At 47.6% G+C, this 27,212-nt stretch overlaps 1 protein-coding gene across 3 annotated transcripts in view; it reads right to left on the reverse strand.

Moving 5' to 3' along the window:
- Positions 1-292: 292 nt before the first annotated feature.
- The window catches only part of LOC126539050 (uncharacterized), a 124,352-nt gene continuing 97,432 nt past the window's right edge, over positions 293-27,212 (reverse strand). Inside the window, exons 8-12 of one of the 3 annotated variants that reach the window (XM_050185760.3) lie at positions 16,085-16,689; positions 10,828-10,953; positions 9,181-9,356; positions 5,760-5,858; positions 293-4,502 (exon numbers count right to left, since the gene is read on the reverse strand). In XM_050185760.3, the coding sequence (XP_050041717.1) occupies positions 4,356-4,502; positions 5,760-5,858; positions 9,181-9,356; positions 10,828-10,953; positions 16,085-16,689 (1,153 nt within the window). In that variant the 3' untranslated portion in view covers positions 293-4,355. The other 2 variants (XM_050185761.2, XR_008614135.2) reach the window with 2 other exon arrangements.

Consider the following 27,212-nt stretch of genomic DNA (forward strand, 5'->3'; position numbering starts at 1 on the left):
CGCGTCCGCGTGTGTATGTCTGTGTGCTGGTGCGTGCGTGTGTGTGTGCGCGCGCACAAGCACGTGTGTGTGTGTGTGTTCGCAGGCCGTTTGTTGATTCCACCTTTCAATAACCTGCCCCTCTTTCTCTCTCTGTGGTTATCAACGCGAAGGACGTTGGGACGTAATCTAACTTACAAATATTAGCAAACCATAATTCCAAACTAATGGACAAGCAGGGTGAGAAAAACGGTTTCTTACCTCGACTTCAGCAACAACGTCAACCTCTTGCCGGGGAAGTAATACGCACAGGTAAAAAGATAAACATACAGACTTTATTCACCTGAGATCCACGTTTATAGCTTTTTTTTTGCCTTGTTTATCTGCTGACCGAAAGCCGTCGTTCAAATACCGTTCCGCGCAGCACTTGAACAACACATTGAAAATGACTCCATCGTGTTGAAATAACAAAGTTTATGTTAGAGCACACACACCTCTGTCAACTGTCACATCGGCAACACATAAACAATATCTGCTTGCAGCGCTCTTTGTGAAGAAGAGCTCGCACTGAACGAGAAGACATTGCTTTGTGCTGGTCAACCATGCGAGAAAATCAATATAGACGATGGAATGAAACGCTCTGTTCTGCTATTGTTCTAAGCTATAGCACCTAAATATACCAACGTTTGGTGTTGCTCTACAGTTTAAAAATCGGGTCAATAATCGTTGAAGATAGAGGGGGGATTTGAGAACAAGAAACACAGAAATTTGTGCCAGCACTTCCGTCAAATGGAAGATATAGCTGACTGGCTCCCCATTCGAATACACGCGAAGAGCAGAAACGGTTCTGTTTGGCTATCGCTGAATCAGTTTGAGCTAAACTAGTGCATTGAAATGTAAACTAGTCACGCTTGAAAGCAACTTTCGATTTATACTGTCAACTTTCACACAAAAAAATGAACAATGAGAACATAGAACTGAAGTTTCCAAGAAGATAAAATATGTTTACGATTATTTAGCCCAGCAGCATAAATATTTGCAATAGCTCTGTGAAAAACACCTTTTGGAAAAAGTCAACGCAGAGAAAAAGTGATATACATCTGAATATGCCAGTGGTTTCTCCATATACGGTATTTGCAATACTGAAGTTAACAATATAACCTTTCCTCGTGAAACGTAAGCTGATACATCGTCATTGAGAACGTTTCATACGGTTTTAATATTCACCCGTGTAGAGTCATCGTAATCTTGACATGTCAGTGTACTTCAATATGCAACTTTGAGGCAGCTTACAACCTCACGGCACTTTTTAAAAAACGAACTAACAATCTTGAAAGCCCATATTGAAAGCGTGCCTTCAAAGTTCTCCAGAAGTGTATTTTCAATGAATAAAGCTCGCTTCATCTGTTACGTACTAACAGTGCTTCTGCTATTCGCACCCATTCGAGCGGGGGAATCTGAGTTTGCCTTAAGCTACCCCATTCTGTTAGCGTCGCACGACGTAGTAGTAAGGCTGACGTGCTCAGGTAAGATGCCACAAATGCTATATGTACACTATCTGTGTGTTTCCGTGGTCTGTGTAGCTGGTAAGCTGGCAGTGAGACGTGCCAAAACCACCTGATCTAACTACGTCAACGTACATGAAAGCTTTTGCATGCGCTTATTTTACAGATCATATGGCCTGCGTAATGATGCCGGCACGGACAGAGCCATAAGAAGGTATGTTACATGACCGATGGCGGACATAGGCAAGATATTCTGAGTACTTTTTCACATTGGTAACAGTACAGAGTGTCTTCACGTAAGCTTTTCTTCCACGCATTATGGCTTGCCTCCATTAGAATTGTGAGGAAGCTTTTACGTTTTACAATACAAGTACTATCTAGCAAGCTTTGGTTTAATTTTTACCATACTGGACTGAATGGGTATCAAAGCACAGCACCAAAGCGTTTGGCAAAGATCAGAGCGTACAGACAACAACAGAAGAAACAGCTTTCTCGGATGAATACTATTTTGAATATATTACTCATTTCTACATTTCGCGAAAAAAAATTGGCGGAAGAACTGACGCTAAACTCTGCTTATCGAATTTCACGTCCAAGCTCCGGTGGCGATGACGTCGATGTGACGTCAAAGGTCTCGCTGTATCCCCTCGCGGAATTTTGTGCTCGCGAAAGTCTGTAAACAGCTGAGAAACGCTGCTTTCAGTTCTCATCGAAATTATATTGAATAGTTACATTATCCGTGAAGGCACCTCAACATATTGTTACGTCACAGAGAAGCTAGTTCGAGAAATTGAAGGTGACGTCGCTAGTGGTCCGTTGATATTGCTTCATCCTCAGACATTAGAAGTTACCACTGTCGTTTAAAGCTGCCTAAGTATCTTAGGGAAGCGCAACATACCAGTCTTGCTTTAGCTTGTTTTCTTTTATGGTCTTTCAACCATTTTATACTGCGAGTGGGGGGGACACAAGGAAATTCTGCAAGCACTGCTGGCTTTTTATTAGGTTTTCCGATTTATCTAGCGTATTTTAGACACGTCAGAAAAAAAAGACCTTTAAGCGTATTTTATCTGTTTTAGCTTAAATATACTGGTGGATTCTAATGTCAGGTTAGCTTAATCTTTGAAGAAAAAGAATGGGAACAGCGTTCAAGAACTGTACTCTAAATGAAGTAAAAGGTGCACATTTTCACATTTTTGTAATTAAGTGGCGCTTGTCAGCGTATATAAGTGCAAGAGCCGCGCAGAATTGGATGCATTGGTTATTTTCGTTAGGTCTCAACGTAGGGTCGAGGTTACTGAGATTTGCAGGGGCAACGTGCGCTAAATAATGACGCAAGTCGTCAACGTTCGAGTGCTGTAACATGGATTCCGTCACCGCCACATTTACTTATCGTTAGCTCCTGTGAATGTTACCCCGAATGATGTAATCCTTGGACTTCAGGTCTCACACTGGCTATCTTAAGAGTAAAAGAAAAAAAACGTTATTTACGGCAGATTACCTCTTCTTAGAGCACAGGATGCCAGTTACTCATAAATATGCGAGAATCCACATCTTTCTGAAGGTTACCGTATACTGAGTGCATGATGTTGTGCACTGTTAGCACGCCGAATAAACGAACATGTTACGTATGATCTGTATGTGCTGTTGTTTTTCCTGCATTGTCGTGCACAGGGGCCTCTCTCTGAAGCCCGCGCGCTAAACGACACCGTGGCACGCCATTGCTCTCACCACGAAACGAGCTCGCGAGTAGAGTCGCAGGCATTGCATTGCCGCGTGTACCGTACCGTGAACGCGCGCTCACCACGTCGAGGTCGCGTGTGTTCTGCCCCCGTAGACTGGCACTTTCCTGATATGACGCGCCCAATGAATGGCACCGGGTCGCGCGATGTTCCGTGAAACATGTGCGTTCTCTTCCTGCCAGGAGCTGATTGCTTCTCTCTCTTTTTTTTTTTCTTTTTCTGTGAGTGTATACGCAACCGTGTTGGTAGCGTATACACTCCTGTAGCTACCGACGCGTGGTATCCCGGCTTCCGTTCCTGTAGAATGAAAACGCTGTTATCACGAGTCGTAACTCTTCCCTCACATGGCTGTGATTTGTCAAAAACTTAGACAGGGAACGCTTCTTCTGCTGTACGGGTGTTCGAGTGGGAGAAGCGTAGTTTTCCACTAAGTTTGTGTGCTTTCTGGTAAAAGTTGGAAGGCTCTACACTCCAGGAGACACCAAACGCATCGAGCTGACGTGTATGTAAATTTTTCTGCCGGTTGAGTGAATCGCATTTTTGTCGATTCCTTTCGTTAGGGTTTCGCCGTGCGCATAACGAAGCTTCGATCCAATTTACCTTGACACACTTTGAAACGCGAGACCTTTCAGTAAACGATGCACCGAGGTGGGTGCCGTGCCGACGACACGGAAAACCGCGTCGCGAACAATCTTCACAATCCAGAAACTTTACCGTCCCTTTGCGCAACGCATTGATACAAACTTGGCTGCAGCTTTTATAACACTGTGGCCTTGGGATTACGCGCTATGGCTTCTGCCTCGAACGGTATGAAGGTTATTTTTCTTTTGCCTTGGTAGAGACGCGACATAATGCTGGCAAAGCGGCTGTGACAACAGACGGTTCTCTCTGAACGACGCCATCTCGGTAAACTGCGACTGGATACAGTTACTCCGAGTTTCTTTTTTCCAGTTTGAAATGATGTCAAAGCTATCTGGCAGCGTCGAACAAAGTGGATAATAAGAACGGTGTCGTAACAATGCGCAACGTTTCGCTAACACTTTCTCTTTACAGTACCTTATAATCTTTCTTGCGCTCTTTTTTTTTATTCTCCTATAGAGCGTGACATACATTTCAGATATTGGTGTGTCTCTTAAATGGGACCGACGAAGTAGAAGGAGTCTCTGAGGAACGGTGCCATCACGGACTGTGTTTCTTTCTTTGTGAGGGTGACCTGGATTTTCTTCTTCAGCAGATCCTCCCGCAGGTTCTTTACTTCCCGTTCTGCGTGCGTCCGTAGCTGAAAAAAAGAAAGATAAAAAGAGATAAAAAATTGGCGAACTGATATTGAATTAAAAAGGGCTTGCAAGCCTGTCTTACTTATTGAACGCTGCTTACAGCAGTGAGAGGTCGTCTTGCATGTGAATGAATATTTATTTGCAGAGCGTCCGCTGTTTGAGACACTAGAACTGTGTATTATAAAGAGAAAAGTTCCCTCACTACCGATCCTAGCGAAATGCTTATGCGAGTTCTCGTGCGGAGCTTGCGCGTATTCAACATAGCTTCATGTCGCTTCGAGGCGAACTTATACCGTAGCCAAACTCTACCCGTTCCTTTCTGAACGCTACGAATTGCATTATTAGACATGTATGTTCGCCTGACGTGAGCTGGAACGCCACGAGTTAGCTATAGATGGTTATCTATTAGTATTGCGTCAAAATACGGCACAAAACGTCACACGCGCAGGTGTTGTCGGGTTGTCTATTACTCTTGCTTCGTTCGTCGAGCCAATTTCGTCGAAGAGGTAGGACGTGTGTCGGAGGAGCTTCTAAACATGACTTTGCAACATGGTGAACCCGGTTTAAATCGCGCATCTGTGACCTCAAAGATGTGTGACGTAATGCTAAAACATTTCTCTCGCATTGACCACCACATCGCCATGCCACTCAATTTTTTTTCTTCGTAGTATAGACATGCAGGCAGTAGTCAAGTGACACAGCATTGTTGACCTTGCATGGCTGGCCTCGAAAGACTAATTGTTTGCCGATGCTATGGTCTTGATACTTTTTTCTCCACACTCGACAAATGTACATGTCTGTATGTGCTCACGAACGCGTTACCGCTGGTACCCACTAAGGCTTGCATGGTTAAACCTGCCTTAACTAAACATCTTACATCGACACCATCAATTGGAAAGCAGCGCCGCATCTGGAGTGAAATAATATCTGAGCTCCAATCTATAATCTCGGTGATTTCGGAGCTAAAATTTTGAAACCAGGCACTGTGAGAATTTATTGAAAGGCACTGCAGTGGTGACGTCATCTTCAACTGCTTCATTGAAGCAGGGTGGCGCATACTTTTGTGAACAGGTGGCTGTAACCTATACGCTAGGTGCATCGAAGCGAAGTACATTGAGTCAGTTCATGCTCGTGTGAGAATACGGGCTTGACAAAAGTGTGCGTGGAAGTTCAGAAAAAAGAAAAAAGAGGCTTTCCTTTCATTCTAGACTGTCCGTGTCTGTGTAGCAGCACGTGCGTAGAAAAGTGAGCGCGCCTACCCTGACTTCGGCTCCGAGAGATATTCGGGTATACTCCAGGCGCCGCTTCAGGTCTTCAATCTCTTGGAGCACTTTGGCGATCATTATTTTGTAGCTCAGCTGAAAGAAAGAAAAACGAGACCTCTTAAGTACATACAGTAGATAAGAGGCCAATATAATTTTTAACGACATGGTCACAAGAGCGCTTTACCGCATGGCTCTAAAGTAGCAAAAGAGAGAAGAAAAGAGAAATTCAGTGATTTTAAACGTGTGATTTGGAGAGAAATGTTCAAAAGGCGATGAAATGTTCATAATTGCGAACATTCCTCAGCCGCGAATTCAATAGCCAAACTGACAAGTAAAACTGTACATAACACCGTGTGCCACTGTACAGTTGTGAGCAATATAAGGGGATATTAACTTCGGTGCGACAGGAAGACAAAGGAGAGAAAGAAAGTGAGCATAAAAAAACTTTGCTTTTTGGTGCTAACTCCGTTTCTGTTTTTTTTTTTCCTGTCGCACTGCATTTAATGAATCAACACTAACTGGCCCGGCTTTCAGTTCTTATATAAGCGTGAACACCGAATTCGTTGTTGTATTTTTTTTACATTTACTTGCGATGTGTTTGTTCAAATCTGTTTTGTTATTATGTGACGAGTAGCTTTCAATTTCAACATTTAGTCTTATTGAACACATTTATCCGGAGCATTGGGCATTTAGCCACTACGGCCCCTTGATTGCAATTTTACGTGTGCCCTTTTATATTCTGAAAGGGTACAAACTGACTACGACGACAATGATGACGACGACGACGACGGCGATGATGATAATGATGGTGATGATGATGATGATGATGATGATGATGATTTTAATTTATTTCGAAAGGGGGTGGCCGAACCCATAGATTTTCTCACTATAACACCTAGAGGGTAATCTGGCGCCACCGTCTATGCGAGTTTCTTAAGGGGGCACCGTGTCGTCATGGGAATGACGGTATATGTGTCTGCGAGGCTCGTGTTGGCTGGTGTTGTAAGAGGCTTCGTCTAAAACGTGGATATGGCTACGCAAATAACGCGTTCTCAAAGTAAAATCTTCATAAAATGTTTCCATTCACGCATATTACATCTTTACTCACCCACGATGCATGACCAAGCGAAGAAAAGCAAGAACAGACGACCAACTGTTGCAAAGCGAGCGCGAACCTTGTCGTCTGTCCTTCAACTTTAGCGGCCCGCTGATACTTCTTACGTAACATGTAGTCGTATGCACAATAACAAGTTCTCATAGTTAAACAAAACATGTTTTCGCGTAATAATAAAGCTAAAACAGCTTTTCACGTGCTGTTCTAGTAGAAAATTAATCATTGTGACAGACGGAACGGTACTTGCCAAGCGCGTCTTCAAGGTGTCCTGTCTCTACGAGAACGATGCCAATCCGAATCCAAAATATACCGGCATTCCCATGCATACCACAGCGCAGCAGCGCCAGATTTCCCTCTAGGTAATGTAGTGAGAAACTCTATGGCCGAACCTAATCACCTAGTCTGCTAGAGCTAATCAGGTTTTAGTGCATCTATGACAGTCTAGCATTCTGCCTGTCTCTATGTTGTATTACCTCGCTACATTAAAGTTTCTATAACCCGCCGTGGTTGCTCAGTGACTGTGGTGCGGGGCCGCTGAGTACGAGGTCGCGGGATCGCATCCCGGCCACAGCGGCCGCATTTCGATGGGAGCGAAATGCGAAAACACCCGTGTATCCGTGTATTTAGCATTAGGTGCACGTTAAAGAACGCCAGGTGGTCCAAATTTCCGGAGTCCCCCACTACGGCGTGCCTCACAATCAAACCGTGGTTTTGGCAAGTAAAACGCCATAATTATTTTTTTTTTCATTTCTATGGTATTTTTGAACCGCCTTGTATTTTCGCACTCTCCCTAGTGGGGTGTGCTACAAATCCTATCAAGGCCCCTTTGAAATAATGCCATTGATTTACTTAGCAAATTTTCGTCGCCCGTACGACGTCCTCCCCTCCCCCCCCTCCCCCCTCGTGAATTTCGCATTCGCCACCCGCTTCGTATTTGTCCTGTAAAGCGTGCTCTGCCTCACACAGAGTACATGTGCGGCAAAACATCTTTTGGATTTTAAGGGTTGACTGCGTGCGCGCAGAAACACGAAAGAAGGTTGTCCGTTATCTCCTGAAGAGCCTAAAATACCTTCTAGATATACAAGGTCTGACGATGGCAGCAACAAAAAGAATTTAGATGAAAGAATTCGCGTCAGAAAAAAATGGCTATATAAATGCAAACGCATCCCTGCTCTAATGCTCTATACACATATAATAAACTACGCTGCATTCGCATGACGTTGCTGTGAAGCCCGGCTCGAACATGATAGATTTCAAAACAGTGTCGGAGTGGGTGCGGCGAAAAATGCGGTTCAAATTTGCTGCGGGGTGTGAAATTATTACAAGGAACAACTTTTCCAGAGTTACAGCCGCATGAAGCCAACAGACAGTGTAAGTAATGAAACATAGGAAAAATTAACTTTGTTTCAGTTCAAGTGTTGAATGAATAAGAAGAAGAGAATTGAAAGTGTAATAAACAACAACTTGTCGCCAGAGAGAAGTTTCCTTGGCTTCATTGTCAGTTAGCTCCATGTGCTTGTTAGTGACATACAATCTAGCCCCTCAGTTTCCATAATTCTCGCGCATTGCATAGTGAGGTTCTCGAATCTCGTAACCTTGGTGCGTTGGGGTAGCCTACACGGCCGGTTCGTGAGCAGTCTTCTTCATGCATTACGTCAAGCCTGCGGTTGAAAGAACGTTGGGCATCCGCGGCCATGACCGTCAGCGGCACTTCTTTATACAGCTGGGGCTGGGTTTGAGTGCAAACGCACAATTATGGTTTCTGTGAGTTCTGTAGGTTATCAAGGTTATTGTAGGTGAGGCAGACTCATAAGCTATCCGATGGGTTTCTCTTGCCTGCGCCTCCGATGTCCTCTCTGTGTTGAACTAATCTGAACATAATTTTCAAGGTTAGTTCATGCTTACATAGTTTAGTGTCGTCCATAAAAAATGTTTGCTGCTTGCTGACGGCTTTGTGATTGGGTGATTAAAGAGAGGCATAAAGAAACACCTATCGCGGGATACCTTTGCTATCTCTCTATAAGGGGGTGGGAGAGAGAAAGAAAGGATGATCTGTATATGTGAAATATTTGGCGACAAAAAGGGCAGCTGTCAGCACTACGCTATAGGCATTTAAGGTGGTGTCGTATCAACGAGCGACAGCTTTGATGACCTGACAGCAACGACTGCATTCGCCATATCACGGCAAACCACCGGACCCCTCACAGTCGAACTGCACGTTCCGAATTTCTAAAAACGCTAAAAATTTCGCTTCGAACGTTGGAAGGCCCTTCCAAACAAGGTAAATGAGTACGCGCGTACCTTGTTCGAGGGTTGCTCGAAGCGCGGATAGCCGGTGAGGCGCAGCTCTCCTTCGACCCTGGCGAGCAGCTCCCGGTGAAGCCGCTCCAGTTCCAGCCTCCAGCGGGCGCTCTCTTCCTCCAGTTTGGGCGTGATCTTCTTTTCCTCGGCGTAGCGGCGGCGCCACATGTCGCGTGCTGCGACACAAACGTGCCTCCCCTGTGGTAAAACTGGCGCGATTCTTCCCTATTTTCCCGGTGGTTTACACTTCTCAACTAGATATATGAGTTTTGAATTTCTTTTTTAGAATTTCAAGTTGAGCTAGGTAAACAATATTGTAGTTTGTGTCGGCAACTGCTGAGATCTCATGCGGCGGGAAAAGCGCTGTTTCATCCAGCCGACATGTGTGCGCATCGCAAAAGAGGAGGACTGAAGGAAGAACACGGCGCCTGTGTTGTGTTCTTCCTTCAGTCCTCGTCTTTCGCGCTGCATGTGCACACATGTCGATATTGAATCACCAACTCGCCCAAGCTTCCATCTTTTCATCTAGCCACTTGATATCTTTTAATGTTCATTTTAAGGTCCTGTGAACTAACCTAATCGTCGAGGAAGGACAGCTTCTTTCCTTTATTTATTTATTTATTTATTTATTTATTTATTTATTTATTTATTTATTTATTTTACAATATTCCTAACTCCAGTGGCAGTCGTTGCAGAGTGGCTAGCAGACGATGATTACATCATGACAAGTCTTACAAACAGTAAAGAAAATGAACTAGTGTTTAACGCATACATGATTAAAATTATATTGACACGTGTACGTGCTTATCATTCTCCTGCGACCGCTTTTCACTGGCAAATAAATGTTAAACGTTATCGTTCGGCGCAGGACACGCCTTGGTGTATCGCGAGTTTCTGCAATGTTATCGATGGTTCTATCCCTTGTCTCTTGTCACCGAACCTTGTGTAATCTGACTGTACGCGCGACGCGAATTGTGTAGTACTTTTTGACTTTTTGGAAAGCACGCGAGCACAAGCGATTACTCTGGAACCTTCGAATAGTCCCGTACAAAAGCCGACGCGCTTGACCCGCTGATCAGATTTTAGACTATCGCTGATTGTGCTCGTCGCTGTCCTTGTGCTTGACTCTTGTATATTTTTTTTTTTCTGGGCAAAAGTTCGCCCAAGAAAACGTTACTTTCGGGATTCACAGTTTTCCCTAGCGTTCTTTACCGTCACGACAACGTGGCAATATGTTTTTATCACCTTTCTTTTCATCCTGATTTATATTCATTCCTTATTTAGGGCTTTAAGGCGGCGACTGTTAGTTTTTCAATGTCAGTGGCCTAGTTGGTTGCTGATAGCAGCTACGTTGCTCAGTGTATGCGAATGAATAAAGTTTCATTGCAGACAGTAGCTTAGAGTGTCATGAACGCACAAGTCCTCAAAGGATGGAAATTTCCGGCTTCATTATATTGGATCCACACTTATCTCAGTCTTACTTGTACCTCAACGGCCTTCGAAATCATTGTGTTGATACAAATTATGCTTCAAGCAGGTCTCTAATATATCTATTCCCATGAGCTATTCCTACCGCATACTGTTTCTTGCGTCAATGAGCAAAAGTTATCTTCAGTTAGTAGGCATTAAAGGCGCTGCTTTTGTCACCTTGGTCTCGTGTAGACGTAGCCTTGCTTTGGAGGAACTTTGCGCGTCGCAGAAGGTCTTCCCTCTTGGCTTCGCATGCGAGTCGTTCCTCCCGAAGAGTGTCCAGCTTTTTCTGTAGCCTCGCGACTGCGAAGAACGGAGTGCAAGCGATAAACAGCAAACGCGATGAAGCACTGCCTATCTGCAACCTCAATACTACCATAGCGTAGACGATACTGACACTACAGCTTCCAGCACATTTTTCTGAAAAGGATAACTTGAGATAGCCCATCTGGAAAAGCTGAAAATGCCATAGGGTGAGTGAGGCTAAAAGGGAGCGTTTAGCCAAAGACGTTTGCAAATTTTTCCCGCTTAACCAACATTAGATCGAACACTGAGCCATTTTGGAATGCCTAGTAAAGACAAAAGATCTTTTGACGGTGCGACCGATAGTTTTCACAGTGAAATCCTGACGCACCTTTCCTGGCTTTCGGACTCGAAATTTTCCACGCGGTTTTATGTTTGGCTTGACGGTTATGCGTTATTTCGAAAAATGGACTTTGCTTAATAAAGCAGTTGCTCTTTGGCGTTCAAAATCTTGCTTTAATAACTTATCTTCCTGCACACATTTATTATAGTTAGTCTTATTAAACCTATTGCTACATCAAAGTTATATGATCGCCTACATTACTGTCTGCTAAGGCAACGAGTGGGAATACTTTACAAACACTTCTGGCGGGCGTGTATAAGCTTTGCGAAATAGGTTGTTAAAGAAACGCAATTTTCATGGCATGCACGCTTGCGTGCACAATGAAAGACACACACAGAGAGACACACACAATAAGGAAGACATGGTGAGAAAGAGACAGACAAGAGAGAGTGATAAAGAGCGAGGGAGTGGTGACCTGAACGAAGGTGTGCGAGCTGCGCTTCCAAGGGGCTCTCTTACTCTCAACGAGTCCTTGTTCCTCCATGTTTACACTGCGGCTATGCCTGCCGAGCAGCCTGCTGGCATTGTCCGGATGCTGCTCTGGCGTCGTCAGCGCAGTTCTCGATGCAGCCACGGACGCCTGGTGGATGTGCTCGCCGTCGGAGCGGATCCTCCGCACGCCTCCAGTCCCGGCAATCAAGGGATGTTGCTTCGCGTTTCGTTTCGTCGTCGGCGGCTTGAACCTCGACGGCAGCACGCCGACGCCCTTCGGAGCCCTGATTTTCGCCGCTTTCGCAGCTCCCGCGTTCCTCGAAGCGTTGGGTTGTGGGCCCCGGATCTGCGGTTTGTGCGTGACGGGTAGCGGTACTTCGGTGACGGTACCGCGGCTCCCTCGGCCGCTGCTTGAAGAAGTCGCGTCGACTGCGCCGTCGCCTTCTCCGTTCTCTTCCCGGTCTTGCGAAGAGCCCCTCGTTGCAGGCGGCTCGTCCGCTAGGATGCCTTCGTCGAGGTTCTCGCCGTCTCGGAGGAGGTCCTTGGGCGACGCCAACTCGGCCCTGCTCGTGGCAGGCGAGGGAGTGCTGGTGCACGTACCGTCGGCGAACGCGCTGTCCTCCTCGGTACGCGACGTGTCTGCGTCAGTGGTTGGCGAAGCGCGGTCCGTAGTAGCAGTGGGCACATCCGTTTCCGTTTCCTCGGCAACGTCTTTTGGACCTACGGATTTTACGGCGTCTTCGGCATTGCCGTCGGGTTCTTTAGTATCACTCGTACTGTGGCGAAGTTCTTTTGCGTTCGCCTGTACTTTTTGTACGTCATCGGCATCAGATTTTTTAATTCGTTCCGTACTTGCGTCACTGTCTGTGGCCTTTGCGGTTTCCTCTAGTTCAGCGTTCGCCTCAGAGATGCCAGCTTCCTCTGTATCACCCCTCGAGCGAGCGGTTTCTTCAGCTGTTTCTTGTTCGACGTTCGCTTCGGCGACATCAGCTGACTCCCGCGTGTCGGCGTCTTCAGCTTTTTCGCTACCCATGTTCGGTGCCTTGACTTCGGTCTCACTTACCTGCTGCTCCTGTTCGGGCACTTCTGTTCTCTCTATTTCGTGACCCTCTACAAGCGGGTGTTGCCTAAGCGAATCACTGTGGTCTTCGTTATCAACGCTTTTGCCCTCAAGGTGTGTGTCACCTTGTCCCTCTTCGTTGCATTTTTCTTCGCCGGCAGTGAGGATTGGTTCCGCGTTACCTTCTTCAGCCTCAACGATCGGCGCTGAATCTGGAGAGGCAGGGTCCTCGCTGCGACGATTTTGTTTCTCTTGCTCCTCCGCCTCCTGTTCTGTGGCCAACACCTCTTGTGTAGTCCCTGCAGGGTGCAAGGTTTCCAAGGCCGTTGCTTCGTGATTGTTCGGCGTATCGGATGCACCATCCGCCTGTCCTTCGTTGCCGTCATGGATCGATTCGCGCGCAACGTCCTCTTCTGCGTTATCTCGACTTACATCTTCTTCAGAAGTGTCTCCTCTCGTGCTAGTTATCATGCCTTCTTTGTTAAGCTTTTCATTGTTACTATCATTATCTGTTGAGTCTCGAGAGCTGATATCGGCACTAGTATTTGTCATCTGTACTTCATTCCTCGGCACGACGTCCGACTCAACTACATCTGGCTCAGTACTGCTCTCTTGCTCATCTTTTTCCTTTGTCGTGGTAGGTAAGCTACCGTCTTGAGTTTTCTCACTGTTGACAGCTTTGTCATCATTTTCTAAGCTTTCCTCGTTTGACATAGGGTCTGCTTTCGTTTCTGCGTGTGTGTCTTCATCTTTCCCATCATCAACGCCTTCAAGAGGCGTTGACGTCTCGGCTGCAGGTTCACTCGCGTAATTTTCGACACCGTTCGTTTTTTCGTTGTTTTCGCTAACAGCCGTGGGTTCAATTGTTGTAGCGTCGTGCGTGATAGAGTCGTTCGCTTCTTCGTCGTTTACAGCATGTGGCGATGCTTCGACTTCGCTTGCAGAAACCTGGCTTGCGTTCGCATTTTCGTTCGAAATAGTAGCATATTCGCTCGGTTCTGCATTAGGCGCCGGTTCTTCATTCTGTTCATTTTGATAAACCTCAGGAAGACCGTTCACATTCTCCTCGCTGTCTTGATCACGTTCTTCGCCACTTACTTTCCTTTCAGTGTCGCTGGCGGTATTAGCGATATCATTCGCCTCTCGAGGCACTTCCCTTGATTCTGCCGCAGCATCATTACTTGCATCGTTAACTTCTTCATTTGATACGCCTTTTATAACATCGCCATATTCAACTTTTGCTTCTGGAGTGCTCACGCGGTTTTCTCCATCTTCGACATCTGCGTCGTCACCAGTTGGCCTTGAAGCGTCATCGGCCGAAAGCTCGTTGTGGCTTTTCTCGCCCTGAGAATAAGTTGTCTCTGCTGCTACGGCTGTTCCTGGTCGAGTACCAACCCCGGACACGTTTCTCTCTGTGTCGAGTTCCAGCCCTCCTTCTACTGCATCGTCTACCTTTGTACCGTCGCCGCCTTCATTCTCAACATGGCTATGGGCATTGTCAAGGACGTCCTGTGGTTCCTCGGGTTTCTCGTCTACGACCATTGCCTCGGAAGCCTCGGCGTCGTTGGCGTCGTTGCTGTTTCCATCTAAGCGCTTGCTGCCTTCATCTAGTATGCGTCCCCTTGCTTCACGAGAAGCTTCGAATTCTTTCGCTTTATTTTCATCAGCTACCAATGTCTTGCGTTCATCGTTCGTGACAGCACTCTTGTCGTTCGTTTCACTGGTCTCAATTTCTTGCACTTGGTGAATGGATTTGTGCGAGTCGTCCCCTTCTAATTCTTTCTTTGCTTCTGTGTCATTCGGACTGGGGGCAGTATCCTTCTGGTTGTCACTTTCCTCGGGCTTTTCTAGTTCGTGGTGGATATCGCGTAAGTCGCCTGGTTCGGCAACCGGCTTTACATCCATGTCTTCCGGATTGATATCTGTGGTGTTTACATGACCTTCCGTTTTGTCAAACTTATCAGGTGCTGGAACACTCCTCTGGCCTTCGTCACCTTCTGCTTGCTTCTGGTCAGGTGTGCCTGTTAATTGTTGGACTTCATTTGGTTCAACTCCGTGTTCATGTTCCTCGGCTACCTCTGGCTTATGCGCCGCGTTCCGGCCCAACATGTCATCACCTGCTTCCCCACCGGCGGCACTTTCTTCGCTAGATTGTATCCTGCCTGCGTCTTCTTGCGTCACTGGCTGCACCGCATCGCTGTGGAGTTCATTCCGTTCTGCACTTTCAATTTTCTCCATCAGTTCAGGCGCATTAGCCGAGCTTAGTAACTCCGCCACGGAAGGCTTGATTTCATCGCCATCTACGTGGCTATCCAAAGCACGGTCTGAAACTTCGCTCGGAGCGAAAGCGCGCTCAACTCCATTTTCGTCAACGGAACCTTCATCGTCCGCAGAAATATTCCCGTCAATGCCGTTCCCAGCGTCATCGATATCTCGCTTATTTTCTAATCTGTCTAGTTCAATATCAGACCGCTCACGTTCGGCTCCGCCGTTGTCTTCTAACGATGGATTGTCTTGACTAATCCCTGCGCTATCGGCTAGGCTACTCGCGTCCGCGTCCGTAGTGTCCGCGCCCTTGTCGGCCCTCACGTGTCCACTGTCGCCTAGCAAGCTGCCGCGAGTGTCACTCTTGCTCAACGACTTGTGACTCCTGGACCGGCGCCGTACGCCACTGCCACCGCCTCCACCCTTGGACGAGGACCCACGTTCCTTCACGGCCTTCCCGGAAGCTCCGGCCGCTCCCCCTGTCTGCGTTCCCGCCTCGCCCAGTTCAGTCACGTACACTTCAACGTCGAAGGTCCGTTCTCTCTTCGGCTTCTTTGCCGCCGCCGCTGCGGCGGCGTCGCTCTTTCTGTAGCTCTCGACCACCGTGCGGGCCGTGTCGACGTTGTTCACCGCCTTCCTGGACGCCCTCCTGGACGCGTCGCGTTCGCCACCGTCGTCTCGAATCCTCTCGCCGCCTCGCCTCACGTATTCCCTGATCTCCGACACCTCGGCTTCGGCGTCGGCCGTTCCGGCCTCAGCCGCAGGCCTGCCTGGAATGAGGCGCACTTTGGCGACTTGGACCGTGACTCCCGAAGACTGGCCCCGGGACTGCTTCCGGCTCCGTACGCCGGCTACTTTCTCGGGAACGCTCATCGCGGTCTGCGGCGCCGCCTTCGCACCACCGGCTACCGCCGGTTTTCTGCTTGGACCACCCCTAGTCGCCGCTGGCACCCGCGTGTACTGCTGCTGCTGCTGCTGCTTTTGTTGCTGCTTCTGGAGTTGGGGTTGTCCTACGCTGCTGGGGTACTTACTCCTTCGGGATGCTCGGTCGCCACCACCAGTTGCCTTCCACGTGCGCTGGCTCGACGGCGCGGCGATGACGTCGCCTACCTTACCTACGGGCGCGTCTGAAGTCGCCTGCGCGACCGCACTCTCCTCGTTCTCTTCTTCCTCGGTCACTTCCAAACGGTAGGGACCTTCCTCGCGGAAATAGTCACGTGACTCGCCTACCGGTTCCGCCTCCTCGCGCCCGCCGTACCCGTCCTCAACCTTAGCCTCCTCCTCCTCGCGATCCCTCTCAGCTTCGGACGCGGCCTTAGTGACTTCTTCTCTCGAACGCGACGCCTGAACGCGGTCGCCGGCGCGCGGTTCCTGATCCGAGGACGTTCCCTCCGCGCTGCTGCTGCCACGGGCGCGGTCCCGTGCAGCTTCCGCCGCGTCTACTTCCGCTTTCGCCTCAGCGTCAGCTTCCGGTTTGGTGTCGGCTTCCTGCTCCGTTTCCTCGCGTTCTGCGGAAACGGCGGTGCTTGAGCGGCGCGATTCGGCTTCGCGACTGGGCCTCCTCCGAGGTCGTCGCTCGCTCTCCCCTTCGAAATCTTGCGAGAGTGCCTCTTCGCTCTGTGCTCGTGTTTTCAATCTGCAAAAGAAAAAGAACAAGTCACGGTCAAAACGTATTGGTGGGCTTCTTCGTTTGCCATGGCTTGCAAACGATGCCGGAAAACACACAAGGGCAATCGAGGAGACATAAGTACGGTCGCGAGGCGCCTCGTGATCGTCTTGTTGTCCCCTTGCTTGTCCGTCGTGTTATTTGGCGCCACTCGCAAAACATGCAACGCATTGACTCATATTAGTACCGCGAGAAGAAAACTGATTGACAGTTTACTGCAGTTGATATCTACGTAATTCGAAGCAATTAGGGTTTGGTTGAGAATGGTTCTGATGAATCGTAACTGTTTTGCAGCTACCGGGTAATATTTTTCTAGCGTACTTCCCCACGTGCAGCACTTCACCATGTGCAGCACGTGGTGAAGTGTGTTGTTGTAATACAAAGGGACCGACGTTGGCGTCACATAAGTTCATCGAAGCGAAACAGATTGGCCTACATTTGCATAATGCACTAGATAAGGATCAGCCCAGGAAAACTACCAGATGCCGGCCGGATACCCGTTATAGAAAACTAGGTAGAACTCGTCAAAAACGCTTTGTATATAAAGTCTTTTTTTTTCTTTCGAAGTATGCGCCGTGACTGCAATCTCCTACAATGGCTTTGAAAAAAAGAGGCCTATGCAGCCACTAGACTTTGTTTCGTAATGAGTACAGGCTACAGCTGGTGTGAACTAGTCATAAGCGTAAATGCCCCACGAACGAATGTGCGCCTACGCCACTTTATTCCTCCACGTCAAATCGTCCTGTCTTCGCACTCAAACACAGTCTCCAGACTAGCCTCGAGCGCTTGAGCACGTCTCATAACTCGCGTCGCAATACAGCACGATTGCTAACGGATTATAGAGTTTACGTATATTTAGAACCAGTCACTGCTCGCGAACGCTGCACTTTCGTCAATCCTCACGGGCCATCAGCTCGTGGTAAATGCACTGAACTCCTTTTGGGAATACATGCTACGTTGCTTTTTTTAAATATCAGAATGCCTGCAATGTAAAGTACACAGTGAGCAACTCATTATAAAACTAAGCGAGAGAAAATAACAAGATACAAAGGAATGGACATAATTATGCTTTCGATGCGAAAAATTCTTAGGGCGTGTCATAGGAACACATAACTTTCTGTTACTTACGAACGCCATAACGCAGCGAAAATGGTGAAAGACAACAAGCGGTCTTAGGTGAAACTTCAATATGTTGCAGCTGTCGTTAAAAAAAAAATGGACATCAACTTAGCTGAACCAGTGATCCTGCAAGACAGCTTTGTTCCGACGTTGAAGCGTTAGGACCGGGTACACACAGCTTGCCTAAACTTTAGGTGACGACGCTGTACCACACGGAACTATTACATAACTAGCGTTGTAAAAATTCAGCATTCGGGAGCTGCATATGCCGTGCATGTCTCGTGTGTTATAGAGGAGCCCGCATGAGCTCCATAAAGGAAAGACGATCTCTCTTTCCCTCTCTCGCTCACTCACTCACTCATCCACAGCCACGAAGGAGTTCCTCTATTTTTTTTTATTGAAGTACCCTATAGGCCTATACGGGCATTACATAAGGGTGTTACACAGCAAAGTTTCACTTATAAACGGTTATGAGCTACCTTATTGAAAGCCTTGGCGAAGTCAAAAATATGGGTCTATTTGTGATGAGCCATGAATAGCTTGGTATAGGTAGGAGACTAGCTCGAATAACTGCGTCACGCATGAGCAGCCCTGTGGGAACTCGTGTTGACTGATGAAGAGAAAATCGTGCTCTGTTAGGTATTTCATGAATGCCGATGACATATTGTGTTCTAATAGTTCACATGGTATACTGTTCAGTGAAATTAGTGGTCAGTGGAATGTCGTTGATGATGGAGGTAACAGAACAGAAGTCAATATTAGCGCAACAGGAAGTCCACTTAGAAAACAAAACAATAGAGCGAATGTAATGCAGTAGCGACCCCTGATGGTGGGAGGAACGTTTGGGTGCGGGCTAGTTGGTATTCCATGGTATCAATCGTCACTTACAGCGCATGCATAGACGAGGGACAAAAAGGACGACGAAGACAAGCGCCGTTCTTCGTCGTCCTTTTTGTCCCTCGTCTATGTATGCGCTGTAAGTGACGGTTGATACCATGGAATACCATCTAGCCCGTACCCAAACCTTGTTTCAGTACATTTCTAGTTCGTTCAGCGCTTGTCTTCGTCGTCCTTTTTGTCCCTCGTCTATGTATGCGCAGTAAGTGACGATTGATACCAAGGTGGCAGGAACTCGTTTTTCTTCTTTCATTATGAACATGAGGCATGATGATCAAGATTTGGGGTTTATTACTTTCCAGAACTTGTTTGTGTTGTTAGCTAACATATTGGAAGTATTGGGGCCAAAAATGTGTCTTTAGCTGCTTCAGTTTTGGTTTTGCATAACTTTGATTGCTCCCGATATCACTTCCAGGCATCATCAGTTGTCGACAGTTTAGTTTTTGAATAAGAGCGTTTATTTTATTATAATTTTTTGTTAATCATTGTCTTACGTTAGAGGTGAAGCACGCACTTCTAGTAGAGTTATTTGTATTATTGGAATGTACTTTTCGTTAAACGACCCCTCAACAGGTCACATAACAAATTTCTGTTATACGCTGGATGTTAAGTGCCCTATAGGAAGGGTTCTACCGCAAGAATTTTTCGAATTGGTTCATTACTAGCCGAGATAGAAATATTTCAGTGCCGCGAACCCTGAAATATTTCAGAGCCTCAAACCCGTCATTTCAGGAGCGGAGCGTCAATGCCAACATATATATTCTCTCCGCTTGCCCCCGTCTAGCCTCCGCATGCGAAATTCCTTCCCTGCGTTCTCCCTTACCGGAGCTGTATGGTCGCATGACGCAAACGTCACGGACCCCGCCTTTTTTTTTTTCTCGTGCTTTCTTGTTGCGTGGCGCATTTCCGCTGATGGTCTCGTGCACGAGCTGTTGCGTTTGTCTCGTTTCGCGCAGCGCACCATTTTGCGCTCTGTGCGCGAGAACTCCTGACTAGCGGTATAAGCTAGTGCTACACAAAGACTGAGGCAAACACAAGCGGATCACAGAGCATGATCGCGCGCTGGAACGCGGTAGAAAAGGACGTAGTGTCGCTCTCGGCGCGCACGACTACAGAACGTGGGAACAAGCACACGAAAACGGAAGTGCATATCTCTTGCTACGGTACGAAGTAAAGCAAAGACACGCAGGCATTGGAACTGTAGGTTTGATTGTTTCTCTAAACTTTAGTTCGTGTACTGAAGCAACATATCAAACAAATAACTGCTGTTGCCTCGAACAATTCTCAGTCACGTGCCACTGTGAGCGACGTCACAACACGGCGAATCGCGTAGGCGTACTTGTGCGATTTACGTTCACTCCGGCTGGGAGCGCGGCGCCCGCGAGAACGGCGCAGGCTGCTTGGTTTAAATTTTAGCTCTTCTCGCAGCGCGTAGTGGTGTAATACTTTGCAAGCACGATCGTTAGCGCGCATTGTATACACTACACTCGTCAGTTTGAAACAGCTAGACCTGGTGAGGGGCCGTGAATTTTAAGTCAGCTTGTCACAAACAATCACCCTGTGATCGGTGCTATTCACGATCGTGCATGTCGCTCGCGAATTCTACACGAAAAGTCAAGAGCTCAGTGGCGATCATTTCAACATTTGCTCGCGCATAATCATAAATTGTTTTCCGGTACACTTTTGTTAGGCTTGATGTCACATTCACGATGGAAGGCGTTGTGGTCACTGATACAGTGTAACACACGAACAGACACGTTGACGGGCTCAGTGATCAACACAATATGCAAGATATCAACCCCCGTATTGGCAAGGAGACCGTTTTGGCTTAATCCGTGAGAATGAATGACGTCAAGAAAAGTTCTGCATTCAGCTTTCCTTGGGCCACTTTCGGGTGTGCCCTCCGCCAGTTAATTCCTAGGTGAGTAATGTAACCCGCAGGAATCATAGGTGAGCCAGGAAATCTGTTGCATAAAAAGGTTAACGATTCGTTTAAACATTTAATGAATGTGTCTTGTGAGTCTGGTGGGTGGTAAGGCACCCTAACGGCACGAGTTAGACATGAAATCTGAAGCAAGACCCACAAAATTTCAATACAGGAACCCGTGTCACATCGGCGCACTTGGAATATTTTTTACTGCGCTTATAACACCACCTCCTGGTGTTTCTACCCTGTTTTATCGAAACAAAATAAAGCTTTCAATAAAGGACAGTTCATTGACGGACAGTATGATATGAGGAGAGCAGGACTCGAAAAACACACGAAGGTGATCCTGTTTTCTCTAAAGATCTGTAAAATTTGTCACAATAATAGACAGTTTTTTGTCTTCAGCTGCGATGACACGTCAGTTGCCATTCGCAGGAGCCTGGTGTCTAGGGATGGGGACCACTTCTTGCTTGAAGGGTCGACAGTGTAAATTTCGTTACCAATTATAAGCTTATAAAACTGCAGCTTATATTTCTTTTCAGCTGTCTCTTCGCGCGTGTGCAATGACGGAGCGTTTTCTTGATTAGTTGCATTCGCGGTGAAAAAGTTTCCTCGACCCAGATTCGACGGGTTACCAGGTCTTTTAATTTGAAAGCGCTTTTCAGGATGCTGCTTTTCTCTTTGAAGTGCACAAATTTAACCCTAACAGGCCGAGTGGGATCAAGTTTACGTTGACCGACTCACTGAGCTTGCTCTACCTGGTTTAATACCCAGGTTTGTCGTCACCAATTCAAAAATAAGTTTTTCCCTGTCGCTACACTTTTCAGCAGCTTGTTGAGGAGTATACCCTTGAATACGAGATTATTTCGCCTCATTCAACTATTCAGGTCATCCACTACGAGGCTTGCTTGTTGTGTATGTTTCTGCTCGGTGCACTTCAACTGCACTTGAGCGTTATTAGCTGGGAATTTCGTCTGTCGCCTTGAATTCACACGTTGCTTTCGTCCATTTGCTCGCATCCTGTCTGCTGCCTGCTGCTCGGTGCACGTTTTCCTTCCCACGCTTTACGTAAATACGAAATGACAGATTGAGAAGAATTGCGTCGGGCGTTCCAAGAAACCCCCGGGCCGCTGTCTCCTCTTCTCTTTCACTGGGACAGACGGCAGCGCTCATGAATAGCCTTAGACAACCGCGAAGAGTACAGCGCCGGGGAAAGACGCCATTGACATTTTACCAAGTCTCCCTGGAGACACAACCTTCTTTTGCAATTCAACGCAGCCTCTTTGAGTCCAAGTCTTGTGCAATGCGCCGCTATCTCAGGGCCCATACTGCACCGTGCCTTGACAAGGAGGGAGAAATGAAAACAAATAAACGTGTACACGGCAGGGGGCCGTGGGCCGGCACGGTCGTGTCCTTGTTTAGTCTAGGCGCTGTGATAACAGGACACTTCTTCCTTTTCTTATTTATTCCTTCTTTTTCTTCAGTTTCTTTTCATGTTTTAGCCGCTGTGGAAGTCAGGAGCGACATGTCGCTACCACTCGTCACGCTAGCTTCATGGCAACTTCGAGGTCAGCGCTTCCAATGCTCATATCCACAACAAGGGCTGCTTAGGGCCCGTTCAGGTCCGCATGACAATAGTGCGTGTTTATTTTTGTCTTCACTGATATCGTCATTGTTCTTTTCAGACAAAGTATAAACACAGAAATGCAAAGAAAGTACAGAACTTATTTGTAGGGGCATTCATTGTTTGCCCAGGAATGTACCAATATTGCGAAGTAATAAACACACAACGTTATCTTAAATGAAATTTTTCGTCTCGTGGTGCGCGACGCTGTCATGCCTGTTCATTAACCGCTCTAAAATGAGCGCGATGTAGAAGAGCAGGACAGGACTAAGAAAGAGAAAAGCAGAGCCGTGCTTGTCTCTCTTGCATCCTCGTAGTCCGCGCTCTTCTCATTTTACGTCGTGAACTAACAGCTTGGAGCTTCAGCCCACCTGGACTTCATTTAGGACCGCATCTTTGCTATACCTCAGTCATGTCTGACGCAAAAATAACTCCCTTATATCCGGTGTTACAACCACATATTAGTTGCATGGTGATATCGGCGAGAAACATTCTCAATTTACTTCGTTATCTCCAACACATCCGTGTTCGTCATATCGATGTTGCAAATATGTGTTTAATACCTGCTCTGTATTATCCAAAAGCTACTACGACTATCATCCTTCCATAACTTGCTTCGTGCGTAGGATTTGCTCCTTTCTTCAGCGTGCGTGTTCTTTCCTTTCACGTTGCCCCGTGCAGGTAGCGCGTGCTGTAGATAACGGCGATGGTGCCCTTGTGTTTCCTTTGAGTGTGCTTGGCGTTTGCTTTTCGTCATGGTCCTGCTGATATTAACTATCTGGTTGCGTCCTTAAGTTCAGCTTTTGATGTCCCGTAGGAGCACAGATTCCCAAGTTCTGAAATTAGGCACCACTCTCTATGTCTTGTCTGCAGTTGCGGCTACTTGCACTATAACTGCAGTGGTCATTCTGCTGTGTAACTGTGTGCAACACAACAGACTTCGCCAGCTAATGAAGATCGAGCGTAGGTCGGGCGTGGTGCATTGACGCGCGTACGCACGCACGCACACACACGAACAAAAAACAAACCAACAACCCCAATAGGATCTATGGAAATGGTTAGGGAAATGAAACAGGGATCAAGGGGGCGATTGTAGAAGGAGGTTGAAATGAAGGCGCGAGGCGCAGCGAGAAAGAGGGGAACGTTCCGTAAAGCGACAGCAAGGAAGCAGCCCAAACGACGGGAAAACCATGGTTGCCACGGGTTACAAAACAGCTCCACCCTTCGTGGTTCGTTTCTCTTTTTTCTCCTCTGCCTTTTCTTTTTCTTTTTACATCGCGTCAGATTGGCGTTTGTGTTTTTTGATACCGAGAACCGCACGGTGACCCAGACGCCGCTCTGCGTGACCCAGCCGGGGTCTCTTTGCTGCTGCTTCTTAGTTCCGCCGCGTTAGTCCGTTCCCATTTTGCCCTTAGCTTCGGGTTGCCGGACAGCGGAACAAACGAGCTGCTGCTGCTGCTGCTGCTGCTGCTGCTGCTGCTGCTGCTGCTGCTGCAACACACAGAATCAAAGAACGCCGAAGTGGAAAGGGGTACATGTGAAACACTCGAGCAAACAGTCGCTTCAAGAGCTCTAGAGAGAGAGTGCCAGCAGCAACGGCACAAACTGCGGGCACGACGTGGTGTGCCGGTAAAAGGACTCGTCGGCGCGGAAAGCGCTTTTAGCTCATCGGGAGGCTCGCGTGTTTGCGCTCTTTTTTTTTCTCCCGTTCATTGTCTTGCCTTGTCGAGGCAGTTGTTGCGATGAAGCTTCGTTGTGGTTTTCGAGTGCTTGGCATTCCCTCGCAAGCTGGATGTGCTTCTTACGCTGCAAACGCCCAGCTTTCGGGCGTAAGGCGCTCTTTTTTTTTTTGCTCTCTGTGCCCCGCGCGAATTCATTGCTCGGCGCGTTTGAAAACCGCGCCTTTGTACTGCGACACTAAAAGTTCGCGCTGCTTGCTGCTTGGACTAGAGCTATTCACCCCGTGTTGATCCTCTGGCGTTACTAGAATCACCGCACGCGTTGCGATAGTTACTGCAGAGTGCGCAAACTTTACGAAGCTTCACCACCGCCTTTGTCATCTGCTTAAAAAGCCATCCCATGTGGCAGCTGTCTCGCCAGTATGCAGTGAGCAGCGCTTCAACTTTCTTTAATTTCTTTGTTCAATAACTACAGCATTTGTTCTGTGAAACAACAAATATTGCCGCTCTTCCTGCATGTAAAAAAATAAGAAAGGTGCCAGAAATATGAGGCGATAAATGTGAAAACAAAGGGATATATCCTTTTCGTGCACAGATAGCACTGTGTGCCCTTAATGTCAATGCAGAATTTTCTTTTTTTTTTTCGCGGGTACACTGCACAATGTTCATCGTTAATACTGCCACGACATCTTTATTCTCTCGGTCTATTCTATACACGTTCCTGTCCTTTTTGCAACTCACACACCAGTATCTGCGCTCATCCATAATACGCTCAACAGTAAAAAAAAAAAAAGACCAACCTTTCCCTTGCCGGAAAATGGGTCTAAGCGAAGCTTGTCCTGCGTGCACCTGACCTTCGTCACGGTTAAGTAACCCACAGGTAACGGTGCCGGGTTGCTTCGGCCTCCCGCTCCTTCAGCTCAGGATTTTCTGCTCGTTGCTGTCGGATTGCCTGGGCTCGGGAAGCTGTAACGGCTGGGTTGGCGCGCCGACAGCGAGCCCTTTCACGGGCGAGTTCTCGCCTCCGCTCGTCGAAGGCTGCCCGTTCCTCGGGGGAACGCACAACGCGTGAACGCCCTATCCGTTTTCCGAGGAGAATGAACTGAACGGAAACGAACCCGCCCTAGCGCACGCGAAACCCTTTCTTGCCATTTCCCTTCCCGGCGGAAACGAAACGGCTCTGATTGGTTGCGCGCGTGGCACGAGCGTGCGACTATGCAGCGGGAATCCTCGCAATGACTCACGCTCCGGCGCAGCTGCCACCTCATCCAACTGCCCTTTTCCGCAGCTGCTCTATTCCGGGACAATTTTTTTTTTTTTTTTTTGCGTGACCGTCGCTTGTGAGCCAACGCCACTTGTGAGCCAATACAAGCTTAACTTGAAAAAAATGAACAGCTAGCTGTCTTTGCCGTCGTCCATCCCGACTCTGTCCGCCGTTCTGCACATACATTCACATCGCCCTCCTCGCAGGCCTAAACGACGCGACGATTCGCGAGGTCAAGCCGTTGTCATTTATGATGAACGGTATCTCGCCTTTCTTGCTAAACCTAAAGGGCACAACAACCTCTACTCGCGATTTGGCTCACTAGGAAGCCGGAAACTGAAAAAAAAAAGTCATTCTGGCGAAATACGTGAACCGATATATACCGGCAAGTAGTTCGTTGTCTTGGACGTGTTGCAAATACAAGTATCTGCTGGAAACGATAGGACGAAACAGTGCAGGACGACGACGTGATAGATCCGAAGCAGGTGGCTGTCGGCCGCGTGAAAGTTACCACGAACAAGGCAGTCTATTGAATGCTCCGGCCACCTTACCGGCCTATTCGTTCCCGAGAGCCACCACACATATGGAGAGTTCCGGATGAGAGCGGCTTCGTGTAGGAGGTTGGCCTGCCGAGCCTAGCTGAGTGACGTCATACTCCCTCCTAGCTATTTCTTTCTTTTCTCTGCGCCATCGTTCCTGTGATAGCCGAACCGCTGTGCTTGACGCTCCCGTAGACGCAAAAGTCAGAGCGTCCTTCCAGTAATTTTCGCTAGAAACTCTACGCCTTTCAGGACAGCGCCATTATCAACGCATTCGCACGCGTACGCCTGTATAGCTGAGTGCCTTGAGCTGCGCCGCCTGCGCCTGCATGATTTGCAAGTCGACGCGCAAGTGCCGTGGACTGCATTTTTTTTTCCTGAGCCGCGTCGTTCTTTAGAGCCCACTGCTTGGGGCGCACGCGTTGCTCATAGGGACACTGAACGACTGTTGAATAGACGCACGCCGAAGTCTCTCATGCGAAAGGAAGCCCAGCTGAAGGCGACAGGTGCTTGGTGCCTTTTCCGATAGTGTTGTTCGCCTCTCGACTGTGTCTCTTTTCTCGACGTCTCGGTCTTTCCTTTTTCTGTTTCTTTTTTTCCCTTTTTTGTTAAGAACGGGAGCGTGAAAGGTCCCAGTTGAATAAGCGACACCTATTCGGGCACCCAGCGGGCTCGCGTGATCCTTTAATCCTCTTTACTCCGACCGCCCTATGGAACTGCTACGGGAAACGTTCACGGAGCGTGCGAAAAAGAAGTCAGTGAACGGTTATCTTTGGATTTCGCAACAAAGGGCTGCGCGCGCATGTGTTTATCGACGCTCACGAGTATGCCAGTACATTCGCATTCATTTGTCCTGCCATGTCTCTCTCTATCTATCTATCTGTATTACTTTGCGTGCGTGTGTGCGTGCGTGCGTGCGCGCGCATTGTTTTTACACATTTACCCATTAATATGTACATTGAGAAAGCTCGACATTGCTTGAATACAAATATTCAAAGCGATAAAATCACAGAAGCGGCGGGATCTGCAATCGGTCACTGTGTATCAGTTTACCGTTTGTGTGCATGAGCGGCCATATTGCTGAATTCCCCGATCAGACCTTGACTGTATCTATCAAATACTGACGAGCTTTGCAATGGCTGAATAGCTAGTGTCGTGTTTCGCAAAAACCTGATTAAAATTCCACACGCAGATCATCAAGTAAGCACGGACAGACAGGAGAAATGGTTGATAAAGTACTGCCTCATTGTTGCTCTCATTTCGGCCTCCTCCATTGTTGGCAATTGTTTGCAGTGGCCAAAAACAAAGAAAGCAACAAATAAATAAATAAATAAACAAACTTGAACACAAGGGGCGCACAAAGATGGGCGACCAAGACACAAAGGTAAACGGGGACATGAAGATCGGCAGGTGCGCAGGTACACAGCTTGTGCAGACGTACAGT

This window comes from Dermacentor andersoni, chromosome 11 (assembly GCF_023375885.2).
Source record: "Dermacentor andersoni chromosome 11, qqDerAnde1_hic_scaffold, whole genome shotgun sequence".
NCBI lineage: Eukaryota > Metazoa > Arthropoda > Arachnida > Ixodida > Ixodidae > Dermacentor > Dermacentor andersoni.